At 41.2% G+C, this 17,768-nt stretch overlaps 1 protein-coding gene across 5 annotated transcripts in view; it reads right to left on the bottom strand.

Moving 5' to 3' along the window:
* LOC126183891 (palmitoyltransferase ZDHHC20-B-like) overlaps nt 1-2,372 on the bottom strand; it is a 296,753-nt gene extending 294,381 nt beyond the window's left edge. For all 5 annotated transcript variants that reach the window (XM_049926210.1, XM_049926211.1, XM_049926208.1 and 2 more), the window contains exon 1: nt 2,111-2,372. In XM_049926210.1, coding sequence (XP_049782167.1) covers nt 2,111-2,261 — 151 coding nt within the window. In that variant the 5' untranslated portion in view covers nt 2,262-2,372. The remainder of the gene's footprint in view (nt 1-2,110) is intronic.
* Nucleotides 2,373-17,768: the final 15,396 nt, after the last annotated feature.

Genomic DNA, 17,768 nt, shown 5'->3' with positions numbered 1-17,768 from the left:
AGAGAGAGAGAGAGAGAGAGAGAGAGAGAGAGAGATTCCCACAGATCGCTAAAGGAAATAAAGATGATGTACTTCAAGAAAGCAAGTACCCACTTAATATGGCAAAGACTGTCTGGACTTTGATTAGCACAGACAGAAATGAAATAAGTGCCAACAATAATGAAAACTTAATACCTAAAAAAAAAAAAAAAAAAAAAAAAAAGGAAAGGAATTTTTGGACCCACACTTCATCACTTCCATTTTCTATGAACACAATCTTAACTGTGGTAGACAATCTCATATGACAAAATCCCACAAAACAAAATGAATAATGTATTTCTTTAAGCAATGTAAATGTAACAATGTTTATTCCTTTCAAACAAATTATACGGAAATATAAGAAATAATCTGCAAAATGAAAAAAATGCCATAGGGCCTGATGACATTTGTACAAGAGCAGTTAATTACTGTTCAGAGTTTCCAGTAGAGCCACTGACATTTCTAATAAAGAAGTGCACGGAAGAATCCCTGAGCCTCAAAACCAACACAGTATTGGGCCAACTGCTTTTCACTCTCGATATAAATGATATGAGTACACTAAAGGGTTTAAATGTCATCATCATACATGCTGATGATATGGTCAACAGAGACGACCAATTCCACCCGTCAGCTTTGACCAATGACGTAAGGGTGGTGTTGTGCATGACGTATGATGGTGCGGAGTTTAGTTTGTGTGGAGGGTGAAGGTCGGGGAGGGGGGAGTAGGTTGTAGGTGGGTTGGGAGTTTGTTTTGGTGTGTGTGTGTGTGTTTTTGGGGTCACTGACCTAGGGTGTAGTGCCAGAACTTTTTTGTGCCAAGTAGTCATCTTTTTGGGTCTATTATTTGTGTGTTATGATGTTCAGTGGAGTTTTTGTGTGTTGGTGTTATTTACTGCACATGTTGGTGGTTGATGTTTTGGTATCGGCACTTGTGGTCTATTTATGTAACTTAGGGGAAGTACTCAATTTCAATTTTTTTGGTATCGTCAGTTGTATTTGAGGCGAGCAGTGTCACCACACCCAAGATTTGTCGGATTCCACTATCAAACTGAACCTGCAATCTAAAGAATCATGTAGACATTATGGACCATGAAATCATGAAAGAAATAATCACTGACATGGGAAAGCTCAATGGAAAGACTTGTCATAAATGAAACAACTATCAGGGCAAACCAGTGCATAACACACATGACAAATCCATTTACATGACTATTACAAGCAAACTGATTAAATGGAATAGGCCTACTCTTTTTGCATGAACACCTACAATGTTTTTAAAGCACACAGCCTATGAACTCTGCACTGACTACCGACTGTGTGTGGGATGGAACACTGCAAGAATCTTAAGCACCTGAACCAATAATGAAATAAAATCTCTTTACAGATATAGAAGCACAGTAACAAAATCCAATACTGACAAGTCTAACAACTATCACAAGTAGCTTCCTTAGGACCTCTAATTATATTATCTGACAACTGAAGAAACTTCTTTTCTTTTATCCAAGGAATGTATGATAATACAATATTGTGTCAGTTAAATATACTTAAACCGAGCGTCAAATACGATCCTATATTTTGACTGATGTCATAATCGTAAATTCGACGAATAATTTGTCGATACACAGAATAACATATTACTAGGAAACCAAGTTCAACGAGAATACCAAACCACTCATAACACCTTGACAACCCACAGCACCGACAGATGCAACGTGTATCAAATTTTGTTGGAAAGGTTCTTCCATATTTTTGTAAATGGGAACCATTATGTTAAACCATTTTACGTACAAGGAAAATGTTATATGGTCTTACACTTGCTACACGGCTACCCTTAACTTGTTTGTAGTTTACATGGGAACAACCGAGTTAAGAAAAATCAGTTGTTGGTATTTCAAATTACTCGCAATTCAATGCCAATAAACTCTTGGAAAAAAATAAAAAAACACCATAATATTAACGTAGCTGTATTGTTTCGCTTTTAATCACAACAAACATGTACTGTAAACAATCATAAGAGAACTGTAACAGTATAGATTTCAAAATTCATTCATAGTGAACAAGCCACCAACAAAACAACGTAAAGTATACTCACATATACACAGCTGAATTACGTATGCATAATACGACCACACGACGATCGTAACTATGAAGAGTACAGGAACCCATTTAACAGTTTGGAAGCACCACATATACAGTTTTGTACGGTTATGATCGTTAGTGTTCGATGGCATCATTTGAAACATCCATACACTTTCATTTCTCTGTCACACACACATATCTACACTACAAAACATAGCATGACAACTTCACATCCGTATACCCAACGTGATTCCATTCAACTACCTAAGTACAAAACAAAGATATTTCAGTTACGTGACACTCCCACCAAAGATTTGTCATGTTTCACCTCACCCTGCAAATCGATAAATTAATCACAGACCATATATAGGCGTGAAAGGTGATCTGAGTAATTTTAAAAAAGTTTGCTCTGGCCCGTTTAAAATAATATAGGTATAATATTGAGGGCTATTTACATTTCTTTCATGTCATTGTCAAGCTTGTGACTTTTGCAAAGACCATACCGGTACTAAGGTGTACAATTATCTTACAGAGCAAACCTTGATCATAGTAGCGACAATAATAATAAATTACTCAGATTTAACACAAGTCTTGCAGTAATATGCTGAACATAATACTGCTAATGACACTACCCCTAATACCATTATTCCTAATAAAAATAACAATAATGAAATAGTCTCATTTTCATTTTTTAAAGCAGTTAACTTCGGCTGCGGGAATGATGAGTGGCTTGAGTAGCCCAGTAGTACAGTTGCCATTAGATACCCGGATGTAGAAGTAGGGTCGTCGTCAAGAAATCGTAAAATGAATGCCAAAGTAAAGAGTACTTCGAGATTGACACTCACAATTATAGTAGGAGTTACTCATTATTCCTCAGCGAAATCAAATTATACAGTCATGATGGCACAACAAAATAAAATTATCCGGAGCGTCTTGGAAATCCAAAAGAGACACAAAAACTAAAATCCAAATCCAGCACTTTCTTGGTAACTTTAAATACAAATTTATAAATGCCAGCCACCAAGATGAAATAGCTGAGTGAAGCTCTCCTCGAAAATAAAATTCTGCTTTCCAAAATGCTATTCCACTCTACTCCTATCTTAGGTAATGAGGCCATGGATCTTCTGAAAGGATCTGGATTGTGCAAAATAAGCCAAATGCACATAGCCTCTGTTGTGTCTAGACAAGACAGTCTAGACACAAGGCGAGGAAACCGAAAGGGCACGCGTCAACTCACGCCGGCTGGCGTTAAGTCTGAAACAGGATACGTAATGAATGCTATAAAGAAAAGTACGTAGCTGCTGGAATACTTAACTTTAATCCATCATTTGTATACAGCATTCTTGATCATACAAGTGAGACTCTCTCTAGAAATGGTTAATGGCGCCTTGCTAGGTCGTAGCCATGGACTTAGCTGAAGGCTATTCTAACTATCTCTCGGCAAATGAGAGAAAGGCTTCGTCAGCGTAGTCGCTAGCAAAGTCGTCCGTACAACTGGGACGAGTGCTAGTACGTCTCTCTAGACCTGCCGTGTGGTGGCGCTCGGTCTGCAATTACTGACAGTGGCGACACGCGGGTCCGACATGTACTAATGGACCGCGGCCGATTTAAAGCTACCACCTAGCAAGTGTGATGTCTGACGGTGACACCACATTTCTCCCCCACAAATCGGCGAACGGTCGTGTTATAAGGCTTCCGCCCGCCGTGGGGAGGGCCCCATGTTGACGTATGCGATGAGGTGGGGAGCCTAACAACAGCCGAGGCTGTGCCACCCGCACCCGGCCATTCGGTCCGAGGGGAGCTAGGAAACGCCTGGAAACCTAGTCCAGGGTGCACATCAACATGCGGTGTACGCGCCCGTGTAGAGACAGGAGGGGCCGAAGGATCGACCTCCATTGCGTCGGGGTATCCGACGCGCGATGACGCCATGTTGTCCGGAGCGGGCAAGAGTTCCATGGCGGAGGACAGCTGGTCACGGGAAGCGATTGGCGGAGCGTGACCCAGGGAGGCGCTTGGCGGCTGCAGCGAAGCGTCCACTGCGGGCGGCGCTGGCGGGAGAACAGGCGGCGGCGGCGGCGGCGCGTCGCCATTGGGCAAAATGGAAGGCATCGTCGGTAACACCTGGGGATGAGGCGAGCCAGTAGATGGGTCCCCAGGGCGCTGACCTGACGGCACCGTCGCTGAAAGCAGACGGGGAGCGGCAGAACCCGTGCGACGACAGAGGCGCAGCTGATTGAGATGCCGACGCACCTCACCAGAGGCCCCCAAAACCAAATACATCGCGCAGCCGAGGCAGCGAAGAATGCGCCCTGCGAGCCAACGCCGTGAACCGCGATAGTTGCGATAGAATACAACGTCGCCTGGAGCAAAAGCAGGAGTCTGCCGCTGCACAGGAACCTGATGCGGCGGATGCAGCAAAGACATCAAGGTTCGATGAGGATGACCATGGAGCAACTCAGCCAGCAAGCGACCATCCCGGGGCTGAGAGCGATACGAGGACAAAAAGAGCAATAACGCGTCCTCCCGAGAATGCGACTCTTTCAACTTCAACATCTGTGACTTGAAAGTCCGGACCAAACGTTCAGCGGCACCGTTTGACTGAGGCGAAAACGGCGCAGATGTCAGATGTTGAATACCATTGGCCTTGCAGAATGACTGAAATTCTGCGGAAATGAATTTTGGACCATTGTCGGAAACAATAGTCTGTGGAAGACCTTCTATGCAAAAGATAGCAGACAACGCTTGGATGGTGGCAGACGACGTCGTGGAAGACATCCGGACAACAAACGGAAAATTACTGAATGAATCTACCACAACCAAGCTTCGAGCATTCCAGAATGGACCAGCAAAATCGATGTGCAAGCGTTGCCAAGGGAAAGTGGCTTTTGGCCATGCAAAGAATTTCCGCGGTGGCGCGGATTGTTGTTCGGCACACGCCATGCAAGAAGAGCACATATTCGTAATTGCAGCATCGATTCCGAACCAAGTACAGTGCCGACGAGCAAGTTGTTTCGTTCGCACTATACCCCAATGTCCTTGGTGGAGAAGCTGTAAGACAGAGGACTGTAACGAACGTGGGACCACGACTCTGGACTGATCATTATCAGAACGCAACAACAAAACACCACGTTGTACAAAAAGTCTCTCCTTGTGAGCAAAAAATCGGCGAACCAACGGATCCTCGATCCGTGACTTTGACAAGGGCCATTGCGTAGCAACAAAACGCAAAACGGTAGCAAGGACAGGGTCAGCAGCTGTGGTTGTAGCTACACGACGAAAATCAATCGGAAACGATTCGACCACGTCATCAGTTTCCGCATCAATGAACATGCAAGCAAGTTCGGAAGAATCGAATGCTTTATCCTCAGCAACAGGCAAACGGGACAACGCATCGGCGTTTCCGTGCTTAGCAGTGGACCGATACAAGATATCGTAGCGGTACTGCGAGAGGAAAATAGACCAGCGAATGAATTTCTGCGCTGTACGCGGAGGTACAGGCTTGTTCGTATGAAAAAGCGATGTCAAAGGTTTGTGGTCTGTGATGATGGTAAAGTGACGACCATACAAGAAATCATGAAACTTTTTAATACCAAACACGACAGCCAAAGCTTCTTTCTCGATCTGTGAATAATATCTTTGCGCAGACGACAGCAATTTGGACGCAAAGGCAATAGGGCGATCATGCAAACCATCTTTGTGCGCAAGCACAGCACCGATCCCGAAATCCGATGCATCTACCATCAACAAAAGGGGTTTCTGGGGATCGAATGGCGTAAGGCAAGTATTTGAAAGCAACGCCGATTTCAACTGGCGAAAGGCGCGTTCGCATTCCGTCGTCCAGGCGAACGGAACACCTTTACGGCGTAAGCGATGAAGCGGAGCTGAAATGGAAGAGGCGTGCGGAATATATTTATTATAATAGTTAATTTTTCCCAACACACTCTGTAGCTGCTTCAAATTCTGTGGCGAAGGCAAGTCCTGTATGGCACGGAGGTGCTCTGGACTCGGATGTATGCCTTGGGCATTGATTACATGTCCCAGATATGGTAAGTCACGAGCAAAAAACACACATTTGTCCTTCCTCAAGCGAAGACCATTCTGTCGCAAGACCTGAAATAATGTACGTAGATTGATTAAATGGTCTTCTGCTGTCTTTCCGGAGATCACAATATCGTCCAGATAGTTTGCTGCAGTAGGGACCGACGCACAAACAGTTTGTAAATATTGCTGAAACAATGCAGGGGCGGATGCACACCCGAATGGTAGTCTTTTGAATCGGTACAAACCAAGATGCGTGTTAACCACCAATACGCGCTGGGATTCTTCGTCCACCGGTATTTACAAGTACGCATCTGCTAGGTCCAACTTTGAAAAATATTTTCCCGGGCACAGTTTGTCAAAAAGATCTTCCGGGCGGGGTAAAGGAAAAGTTGCAGTCACTAGTTGTGGATTCACAGTTGCCTTGAAGTCCACGCAAAGTCTCAATTTTCCGGAAGGTTTGTGCAAAATTACTAAGGGTGAGGCCCAGAGAGAAGCCTGCACACGCTCAATTACACCTTGTGATTCTAAATCATTTAATGTTCTTGTGACCTCATCACGCAATGCGTGGGGAACATTGTGCGCTCTGATAAATTTCGGTTGCGCGTTGACTTTCAGTTCCAAATTTGCTTCATAGTTCTTAGCGCAACCAAGGTCCGGTGCAAAAATGTCTGCAAATTCTTCACATAGACGAGAAACACTGGCTGAAGGCACAGTCTGGTTCACTGATAGGACCTGATTTACGATAGACAAGTTAAACAACTGAAATAAATCTAAACCAAACAAGTTCACTGCAGAAGAAGAACGAAGAACGTAAAAAGACACAAGTTTTGTTTGTCCCTTGTATGTTGCCAGACGGCTGCACTGTCCTAAAACATGGATAAGCTGTCCTGAATAACTAGTGAGCTGAACATTTGTGGCACGCAACGGAGGTGCGCCCAGTTGTTTGTACGTGTCGTGATTGAGTAGTGAAACCGCAGCTCCGGTATCGAGCTGGAATGGTATCACGTTGCATTTCCAAGTCTACAAAAAGTTTATGGTCCTGCTGACGACAAGAGCGACTGTTTGGTGCAACGTGAACTGTTTCTGGGACAGAAGCACTGGCGACTTGACGGGATTTCCGTCGACGTCGATGCACAGTATTTGTGGGACGAACTCGGGTCACTGTTAGAGAGAGTAGCACTGGACGGTGTGGAATTAACTACATGAATATCCATGGGCGAAGGGTCACGAGCCTGAGTGTCCTTGGTTCGATTCCGGCGCGAAGCAAAGGGCCTGGAATGGTTGTGAGTGTCCTTTCGGAGCTTTTTCTGGCAAACACTTTTAACATGTCCTTTTTTATTACAGAAAAAGCAAATAGCTTGGCGTGACGGGCAATTCTCACGCGAATGTCTAGTTGCACACTGCGGGCATGATTTCAGCACTGCATTTGCTTGCTTGCGCGGCACACGTGGCTGCGCGGACGTGCGCGAGGGTTGTTTACAGTTCCGTGCAGCTCGCCCGGCGGGCCGGTTAATGTGACACACAGCTGGCGAAGTTTCAAATGATTCCTGAGCAAAGTCAAGTGTGTCTTGCCTATCCAATATGTCTATCACTTGTTGAAGGGAGGGATTGACTAGTTTCTACATCTGTTCCCGCATGCGAACATCAGAAACGTTTTGTGCAATTGCATCACGCACCATAGTATCTGAATAAGGGAGTCCACATTCACACTCAAAAGCACAATCCCTTGTAAGGCCTTGCAATGTTGCAACCCACTCCCGATTAGTTTGACCGGCCATACGTTTTGTACGAAAGAACGTATACCTTTTTGCGACGACATTGACTGTGTCTTTGAAATATGCATCCAATGCCGACAAAATTTCTTCGTAGGACAGAGTTGCTACGTCGTGTCAGGGAAACAATTTTACTATCACACGGTAGGTGGACACACCTACACACGAAAGCAAAAACGGCTGCCGCTCATTACCTTGAATTCTGTAGGCGGCGAGATGGATTCCAAATTGGCGTGACCACTCCGTCCATGTTTCCTTGGCCACATCGTATGGCCGAAACTGGGGTGCAACAGCATGTTGTGGCGGTGGTAGCGGTGAAGCTGCGGCGGCCGCATCGTTTTTCAGCGCACGTTGACCCTGGACGAGCTGTCCAAGGGCATCCAATAAGGCCTGCGTCTGCTGATTCTGCAAGCGATAAAATTCAGACAGTACATCTGGAGAATGTGGCGAAGCCATGACACAAGTAAATTAGGGCAAAGCAAGTAGAAAGAACAAGATCCTTTTTGATCCGCATCGCCAGTTATGTTGTGTCTAGACAAGACAGTCTAGACACAAGGCGAGGAAACCGAAAGGGCACGCGTCAACTCACGCCGGCTGGCGTTAAGTCTGAAACAGGATACGTAATGAATGCTATAAAGAAAAGTACGTAGCTGCTGGAATACTTAACTTTAATCCATCATTTGTATACAGCATTCTTGATCATACAAGTGAGACTCTCTCTAGAAATGGTTAATGGCGCCTTGCTAGGTCGTAGCCATGGACTTAGCTGAAGGCTATTCTAACTATCTCTCGGCAAATGAGAGAAAGGCTTCGTCAGTGTAGTCGCTAGCAAAGTCGTCCGTACAACTGGGACGAGTGCTAGTACGTCTCTCTAGACCTGCCGTGTGGTGGCGCTCGGTCTGCAGTTACTGACAGCGGCGGCACGCGGGTCCGACATGTACTAATGGACCGCGGCCGATTTAAAGCTACCACCTAGCAAGTGTGATGTCTGGTGGTGACACCACAGCCTCTGTTATAGTCAGTGAGGTGAAAAGGATTGTCACTAAAATTCAAAATAAAAATTCGTCTAGCTTTGACGATATTTCCACTAACGTACTTCAGCACTGTCATACTTCCATTTGTGTACTACTTTGCCTTATATTTAAAGAATCCCTTCTACAAGATACTGTCCCAGACAGAAAGAAGTATGATGATGCGAAATCAGTATACTAGAAAAAACTGATGCTTCAAATTATTGCCCTGTTTTCCTTTTAACATGCTTCTCCAGTATTCTCGAGAAACTTAAATATAAGAGAACTGTGGAACAGCTGAACATCTATAGGGCTCTTAGCTATTGTCAATTTCGGTTCCAAACAGGCGTATCACCTGAGATACTATACTTTCTTTACCAATAATGTTTTGGAAGCTATGAACAATAGATTGGTTTCAGCTGGTATATTTTGCGATTTAAACAAAGCTGTCGTCTGAACCATGAAATCCTCCTTTCAAAAGTGGTATAATACAGTCAAAGTGACACAATGGGAATGAGGCTTCGCTCATACCTGACTGATAAAAAGCAGATGGTGTCGTTGAATGATGGAGATGTCACAACGGCCTCATCTGGTTGGGCAACAGTATGTAAAGGAGTGCCTCAAGGTTCTGTGCTGGACCCCTTACTCTTCCCTTTTTTTAAATGACCTTCCACTTTGTACAAAAGCTACTAACAAATTTACTTTCTTTCCACATGGTACATATTACATACCTTTTAGTTGAAAAAACACCTGACAATGACAGTGCAACATTTGCCAACTTTGTGTGCCATGATGTCCATAACTGGTTCAGCTGCAGTGACCTGAATTTAAAAAAAAGAAACATTTCTTTGGGTCTCAGAAAGTCAGGGAGGACATAAGTCTAAGCTGTAATGATCAAAATAAATAGCAAATTGATTCTTCAAAATTTGTATGCCTGCACATTGACAATAAACTAAACTGGTCTTGCCATGTTCCAGACTTGAAAAAAAGACTTAGTTCAGCAACGTAAGCTCTATTTATGATAGCAGTAACTGCAAATATTGACACTGTTAAGGCTGCTTATTTTGGCTATTTTCAATCATTTTTGCTCTGTGGAAAAATATTTTGGGGTAAGCAACCAATGTCAAATAAAGTATTTGCCACTCAGAAAAGACCAATCCAAATTCTAAGTGGAGTTAACAGAATCCATTCATGCAGAAATCTTTTTAAAATACATATAAAATTAACAACAACCTCACAATATATCCTATTCCTTATGTGATTTATTGTTAAGAAATTCCCCATGCAGAAAATCAATAGCATATACAATGACTATGACACAAGATCAAAATATGACTTGCACATTGATAGAAACAACTTGAGTCTAGTACAAAAGGTCATGTACTACTGAAGCACGAAAGCATTTAATGCACTCCCATTGGACATAAAACATTTTAACAGTGTAATGCCACAGTTTAAGAGTACATTGAAACAATACCTTTTGAATGATTTCTTGAAGCCTTCAGCTGCCATTTTCTTTATTTCCTGTATGATTGTACAATTTCAGCCTTAGGCCATTTTCAAGTATCTAAAACGGAAGTTTGATACATTGGATACATTAATGACACTTGTGATTTTTATGTAGGAACAAGTCATATCAGTAGATATACTAGGCACGTTATAACTTACTTTACAGATGATTTTTAGGTAACATATTATATCATATACGTCGTTGCGCCTATAACATCAAATCACGCTCATAAATTAGTTTGAGGTGTTGACACTATTTTAGAAGCACATCACTTTCGTGCAGTTGTTTGCAAAGCTCTTAAATAACGTTTTTAACACTAGGAAGATTATAATTATTTTACAGAATTTTGCTATTTAACCTGCATATGCTTTTGTTCTCTGTTGTATTTAATTATCGTTCTTCATTGGTGTAAATGTGACTATATGCAATTTCTTTAAAATAACTTGTAAATATTTGTTCTGTTATTGTAGGCACACATCATTTTTGAATAGTTGGTACAGAGATCTTATATGTCACATTTATCACAGTATTCTAATGAGATAGTACTGAGAACCACAAGGGTCAAGTAAAAATGCTTTATGGTTGCTTGATGTTTTGCATTACAGTCATATCTATTAATGAGTGTAGTGATAGTTTTACATTCTGTGCTTCTGTAATGCTTCGCCCTAGAACTGGTAGAAAGTTGTCTAGGAATTTCCCATTTTGCAGGTCTTTTTGATCTCTTAAAACTTTGTCTGATTGATCTTTTAGATGTATTCTTTAATGTAAATATTTCTACATTGTACTGCTGAAATTTGCTATTACCAATTTGTGGCCGAACACGATAACCTGTGTCAGCACAGAAATTTTTATTCAGGCTAATGACATACTTAAAGCCTAGGAAATTTATAGTTTTTAATGTGGAATAATTGTAATTTACTATTTGATTGTTTTATACCACTGTTTCATTGCAGAAAATGCCTAAACTTGTAATTATTAGCATATTTTGTTCCTAGACACATATTAAAACTTGTGTCTATTAGCCCTATTCTCATCTATAATTATGACTCATTCCATATCCATGCAGATCTTTCGTATACTGGATCAAAAGAACAAGAATAAATAAATAAATGATTCTATTGCAAGAAATGCTTTTCACAAGCGAAGAAATCTTTAAATTGTGTAGATATTTTTTTTAAGAGAAAGGCCCAAAAGACAGTCATGAAGAACAACTTAGCTCTCAGCACATCCACTACTGTTAATAATAGGTCTGTCTGAATGTCTGATACTGTCAATAACAGACTGTTTTCTAACACTGAGGTTTCAAAACAAAATTGATATTTCTATTAATGTACATGCTCTAACAAACGATAAAACCCGGAAGAACGCTGATAAAACAGACAAATTGTATAATAAGGTGGTTACCAGAGTGGTTAAGATCGCAAAACGCCATATGAAAATCTTATTGGGTGACATTAATGTCAGAGTTTATTTATTGTTTTAGTCTTTTCATCTCATGTACTGGTAGTACAATGTACAAGTTGATATAGGACTTAACTCTAATCATTACAGAGAACAGTTCTCAAGGTTATATGTAGTTCTACATGTTATAAATTACAAAAGTTACCGATCTATACATTAATTGTAGTTCAAGTAGTTAGTTACTGAATAGAAGCAGTGGTACTATAAATATTATCTAAGAGATCCTTTAAAAGCATTAATATTAAGTATTTATTTTAAATATTTGGTAACTTGCTGAATAGTTTAATCCCATATAGCAAGCACCTTTCTGATACAAACTTGTATTAGCTGGGAGTAAATGCAAGTTGCCTTTTAATCTAGTGTTGTGATTATATAAATCACAATTTTTTTCTGATCTATTACCATTTCCAATTACATTTTTTTAATGCAAATTAATGTGGTAAGAATAAACATGCATGCTAGTGGTAGCATTTTCATCTTTAAAAAACTGACTTACATGACTATCTAGCTTTGCTTCCTGTAATAATCCTAGTGGCTCCTTTCTGGATTCTGAAGGTCCCTGCGCTGCTGGTGAATTTGCCCAGAATATAAGTTGAGATTTTAAATATGCTTTAAAATATGCATTTTAAGCAGATATTAGTGCCTATGCGTATGCCTCCTGCTAGAGCCCTTAAGAGATAACAGCCTGTAATGTGTTTGTCATTAATGTATTCGGCATTTTTGTCTCATATCAGGTATCTTCGAATCCAAATGGCAAGAAATTTTGTTACCTCTTTATTTATTCATTGGTTTATGTGGGAATTATAATTTTCCATTAATGTCCACCCATTACTGGCACCTGCCCAGAAAGCAAACATTATGGCGATCACCCAACACAATAATGAGCGAATTCCACACAGACCATGTTGCTTCATCTTGAAAGTGCGCTCCAACATAATGAATATCAAAGTCAAAAATAGGATAAATGTAAATTATCATCACCATGTTTCAGTAATAAAGTGCAGACTCATACCTGTTAACAGAAGGAACAACACAGCAGCTGTATCCCAGTTTGACACCAATAAACGAAATGAAAAAGAAAATGAATTCAAAGACCTAGCTCAACCAGTGGAGAAACATTTAAAAAATACATAAGATAGTTGGTTAAGGCTGTCAAAAAACAACAGGGATCAAAAAGAGGAAGCTATACTCTTAGCATAGGCCTAATGATAACAGTGAACAAGGACTGTTTAACTGCCTAGAGGAAATGTCACACTTCCAAGAAGGAAGAGGAGTGCATCATATATCAAACCCAAGCATTAGAAACAGCAATGGCCATACATACTGAGAAGACGAAATATGAAAAGAACTCATCAACAAGATGGACAAAACTGTGAATGAAATTAGTCCCGCAAATACCACAGAAGCTTTAAAACGAGAATATAAGTATACAAAGCCCCCTCCCACTGTTCTCAAAGGAAAAATGGAACCTTGAAAATGTGAAATGAAGAAAACTGTGAAATCATTGCTCACCACTTTAGGAAAAGCAGATGCAAGAAAATCTATTAGTCCCATTAGAACTTTAAACCAAGAGTTCAGAATTGACTTATTCCTCCCTGGGATTGGCAACAGTTTTTTGGCAGGTTTGTGGAGGTATGTGGCTTTAGATGTCTATGCACAGGTCATGTAATTCGTGTAAATAATGGACCATCGATTTGCGTATGTTGTGATGGTACCTGATAGCAACCCAGACGAGTCCCATAGGATTTATATCAGGCGAATTTGGTCGCTGAGACATCAACATGAGTTCGCTATAATGCTCCTCAAACCACTGTAGCACGATTCTGACTCCGAGACAGAGACAATTATACTGCTGAAAGGTGACATCGTCATCAGAGAAGACATCAAGCATGAAAGGATGCAGGTGGTTCACAGCTGTCAGCGTGTCTTCGATTACTACCACAGGCCCCATGCAAGCGCAGGAGAATGCCTCCAATAACTTAATACTGCTCCCACCAGCCTTCATCTGTGGTTCACTGCACATTTCGAGCCAATGTTCACCTCGATGACGGCGTTTGTGGAGACGAACATCGACGTACTGCAGCAAAAATGTGATTCATTTGAAGAGCCGACACGTTTCCATTGATCAACGGTCGGATCCCGGTGGTTCCTTGCGTACTGCATTCATAATTGACGATGTCGTTGGGTCTACCTGTGGACACACAAGGATACTCTGTTATGGAGCTCCATGTTCAACAATGTCCGATGAATGGTGTACTGCAATAAATTTATACATGGATTGTGATCTTCTGGCAGAGATGGCACAGATCACCATCTATCCTAATTTATATAGCAGGCAAGCCTCCAAATACCACGTTCTGTGAAGAGTCGTGGACGTCCAACCATTTAGTACCTAGTGGTAGTTTCATTGTCTTTCTACCTCTTTCTGTAGATGTTCAGGACAGTAGAAGGTGAACATACGACCAACTTCGCCCTTTTCAAGATACCCGCTCACAGACTTTGCTTAATAATAATCTGCTCTTTGTTAAAGCCGCTTATTTCAATGGAACTCCTCATTTGCTGCCCATATCTTCGCTAGGGTGATGCCCCGTCCATGTCTGCTCAGCTTACATACTTTTGTTACCGAGTCACTTGCCAGCAATGCCTCCAGGTGCCGTCCAACGTCGTAGTGGGCAGTGGTCAAGTCGTGTTGGCCCATCAGTGTATATTTGTTTTGATGTTCTCTACTTCTTGTATTAATTTGAATGAATAGTTTCAGAACACACTGTCTACAACAGATGCACGCGCTCTACTGCCCACGTGAGCAGTTTGCGTACAGTGGGGTTTTGATCACGTCAGTACAAATGACTCGCTTATCATCATGTCGAGACAGACAGATTCTCAGTTTGATGAAGTGTGCACCTCATGTATTTGCAATTGAATACTGAAATGCCTCACCATGTGCAGAGTTGGGGGCAGAGCACCGCCAGTACTTCAGATAGACTTCAACTGTGAGGACCATTGATGGTACATACTGCACACCCTTAGCCTGTTTAAGGGTTGGAGCAGCGTCTGTACAGTATGCATATATTTCTGAGAGGAGACCTACAAAGTACATAATCGACAGTACATTCATCTCCTCTTTCACGATACCGATAACCTGATTATTGACAGGTGCTATGCCATAAAGAATTATTGGTTGCATAACTAGAGTTGTCGAGTGCGTTGGGTGGCACCTTATTATTTTGTAGGGATCACAGCCCTTCACCTAATAGATGAAGCTGTCAGTGTCCATATGAAGTAACTTTGGATCACAGCCATTCACCTAATAGATGAAGCTATCAGTATCCATATTAAGTAACTTTGGATCTATGAAGTGAGTTTTCCCAAATTCATGATGGAACTGGTACATATGGAGTTTGGATAGGTCCAGTATACACATACCGACAGAAACAGGTTTTATGAACTCTACTGAAACCTTAGCAATCTTCAGAGCAACGAAACCTTTGTTGAAGATCGTAGCCCATTTAAAATTTAGACTGGCTATATAATCTGCTCTGCCATAGTCCATAGTTTTGTTAAAAATTGCAATGCACATAAGCTTTTAAAATTCTTTCTGAAATGTACACATCTCGAGAGCCCTCTTTTTCGTATGTAAATCAATGTATTCCTTCAATCAGGGACACTGTTTGGAGGAAATAGAGCGAATTACCCTATCCAGTTGCAACTCCAACTTGAGACATTGGTCGAGATTACGATAATATCGTATGTACCTTGTTTCACCTCCAGTATTGTCATCATAGGAAGCGTTTTCCAGAATCTGATGATCTGGAAAAAACAATAAATCACTATGCTCGTCATGAAAACTTATAGGGTGTTTTAAATCTACCTCTAAAGTGTACCCTGTTTCAGAACCTTCTCGTATATGTTCGATTCTTTTACCCAACCTGGTGCATTCCTTATTGGAAGCCATCGAAACCCTTCAACAGGAAGAGGTTGCTGCATAGCTTGCCTGTTGGTTTACATCGAAGTACATAATGTAGCTTAAATCACCAGATACCTTGAACTGTTCATGCATTCATGGCTTGTTTGCCTTGGTGTGCCTATGGACACATCGACAAGGCTGCCGTGAATCCCTAGTTCAACAAACAACAACATGTCTACATTGGTCAAGAGTTCAGTTTTGACCTGTGTCCTTGTCAACATAGCACTCCACGAAAGTCCTGCTAGATGTAGTTGTAAACAGGATCCAGTTCGCATGTATGCAGGCATACACTCTGGAATCGTTTGAACATATCTGTAAGTAAGCGCATTTCCATACCCACATAAAGTATCACATACTCCTTTAAATTAGGGATATCAATTCTTGCCATACACACACTGCATTCCCATACTCCACATCTGACATGGCTGAAGGGTGCGTTTTAGGTGGAAACGTAAGATTAGGTCAACCTAATGGAAGGACTGGAGCCCCACATAGTTGCTGCAACATTTACTCCCCTTTAAATATAGCTTCCTTTACTGAATTATTGAAAGACTCGAGTAGATACCTCAATTTTAAATGTAATAAAGAGTAATTAAGCAGACACCACATGTGACGCTTCACAGTACATGAGTTTAATTAGAAAAATATTCTAAGAGCTGCCACAATTTTAAATTACCAATAAACAGTTATTATGCAAATAGCCCCAAATGTCTTCTTATGTTAGTATACCCCAGCTTAAAATAAATATTCTAACAGTTGCCACATTTTTTTTTTTAAACGGAAGAACAGTTATTAAACAGACAACTCATATGACATCTTATTATTCATCAGTTTAAGAAAGATATTCTGACAAATGTCACAATTTAAAAAAAAATATCAAACTAATTATTAAGTAGATAGCTCATATAACTTTTTAGTATTCAACAGCTTAAGTAAAATACTCTAACAGCTGCCACTTTTTTTTTAGAATAGTAACACAGTTATTAAACAGACATCTCATATGACTTCTTGTTATTCACCAGCCTACGAAAAACATTCTAACAGCCACTGCAGTTTTTTAAAATAGCAAACAGGTACTTAATCAGGCATCTGAAACACTAAGTTGCTATGTACTAGCTCAAGCCACAATTGTGTTTCAAGAACATGCTTATACTTTAGTACCAACAGTTTAAACCCAAAGAAAATAAGTCAGAAACCAAGAAACATGTGTGGAAATACTTAACTTAAGAGGGGCAAATCAGTTCCAAATCGCATTTGCAATCAGAACTTAGGCGAATGTACCATGCCCCTAGTAACAGACATTGGTCTCCAGAACAGCAAGTTGTAGTCGATGCAAACCAGGCTCATGACTCTTCCCAGAAGCAGTTGATTGAATCCACTAAACGTCAGTATCCCAACACACTAGTTCACACTGTCGAGAGACAGACCAAACTTCAGCAAGGTAATCATCCCCACCAAAGGGAGTATTTAATCTTCGTGTCAGACCACGTTGACTCACACTGAATCACACTCCATTCCATTTCCCTTCCCTCTTTCTGTGAGTGAGCACTGATGGCACCACCAGAAGTACTGTACACTATCAAGGTAACAATACTGAACCAGAGCAGAAATCAATAAGGGACATAGGCAACCCTGGTCAACGTCTCCCAGTCAAACCCAAAGATGCCCTGCTGGGGAAATGGTATCTTGGGTAGAAGGTTAAGATGAGGCTAACTACCCTCCCTAACCTGACTAAGATGTACTCTCGAGATTTTCCCATTCGAATCATTGTGGACCAGGATATTAACTGGTCTCAGAAACCTTAAAATTTTACAGGAGCCTATAAAACGGTGAATCAGTGTACTAGAAGTCGTTGCTCCTTCTTTAGTCCCAACATTAAACCAGTGCATGAACATGTGGTCTCTAACCTTCTC

This window comes from Schistocerca cancellata, chromosome 4 (genome assembly GCF_023864275.1).
Source record: "Schistocerca cancellata isolate TAMUIC-IGC-003103 chromosome 4, iqSchCanc2.1, whole genome shotgun sequence".
Classification (NCBI taxonomy): domain Eukaryota; kingdom Metazoa; phylum Arthropoda; class Insecta; order Orthoptera; family Acrididae; genus Schistocerca; species Schistocerca cancellata.
The sequence above is the reverse complement of the archived record's forward strand: the minus strand, read 5'-3'. Positions and strand labels throughout refer to the sequence as shown.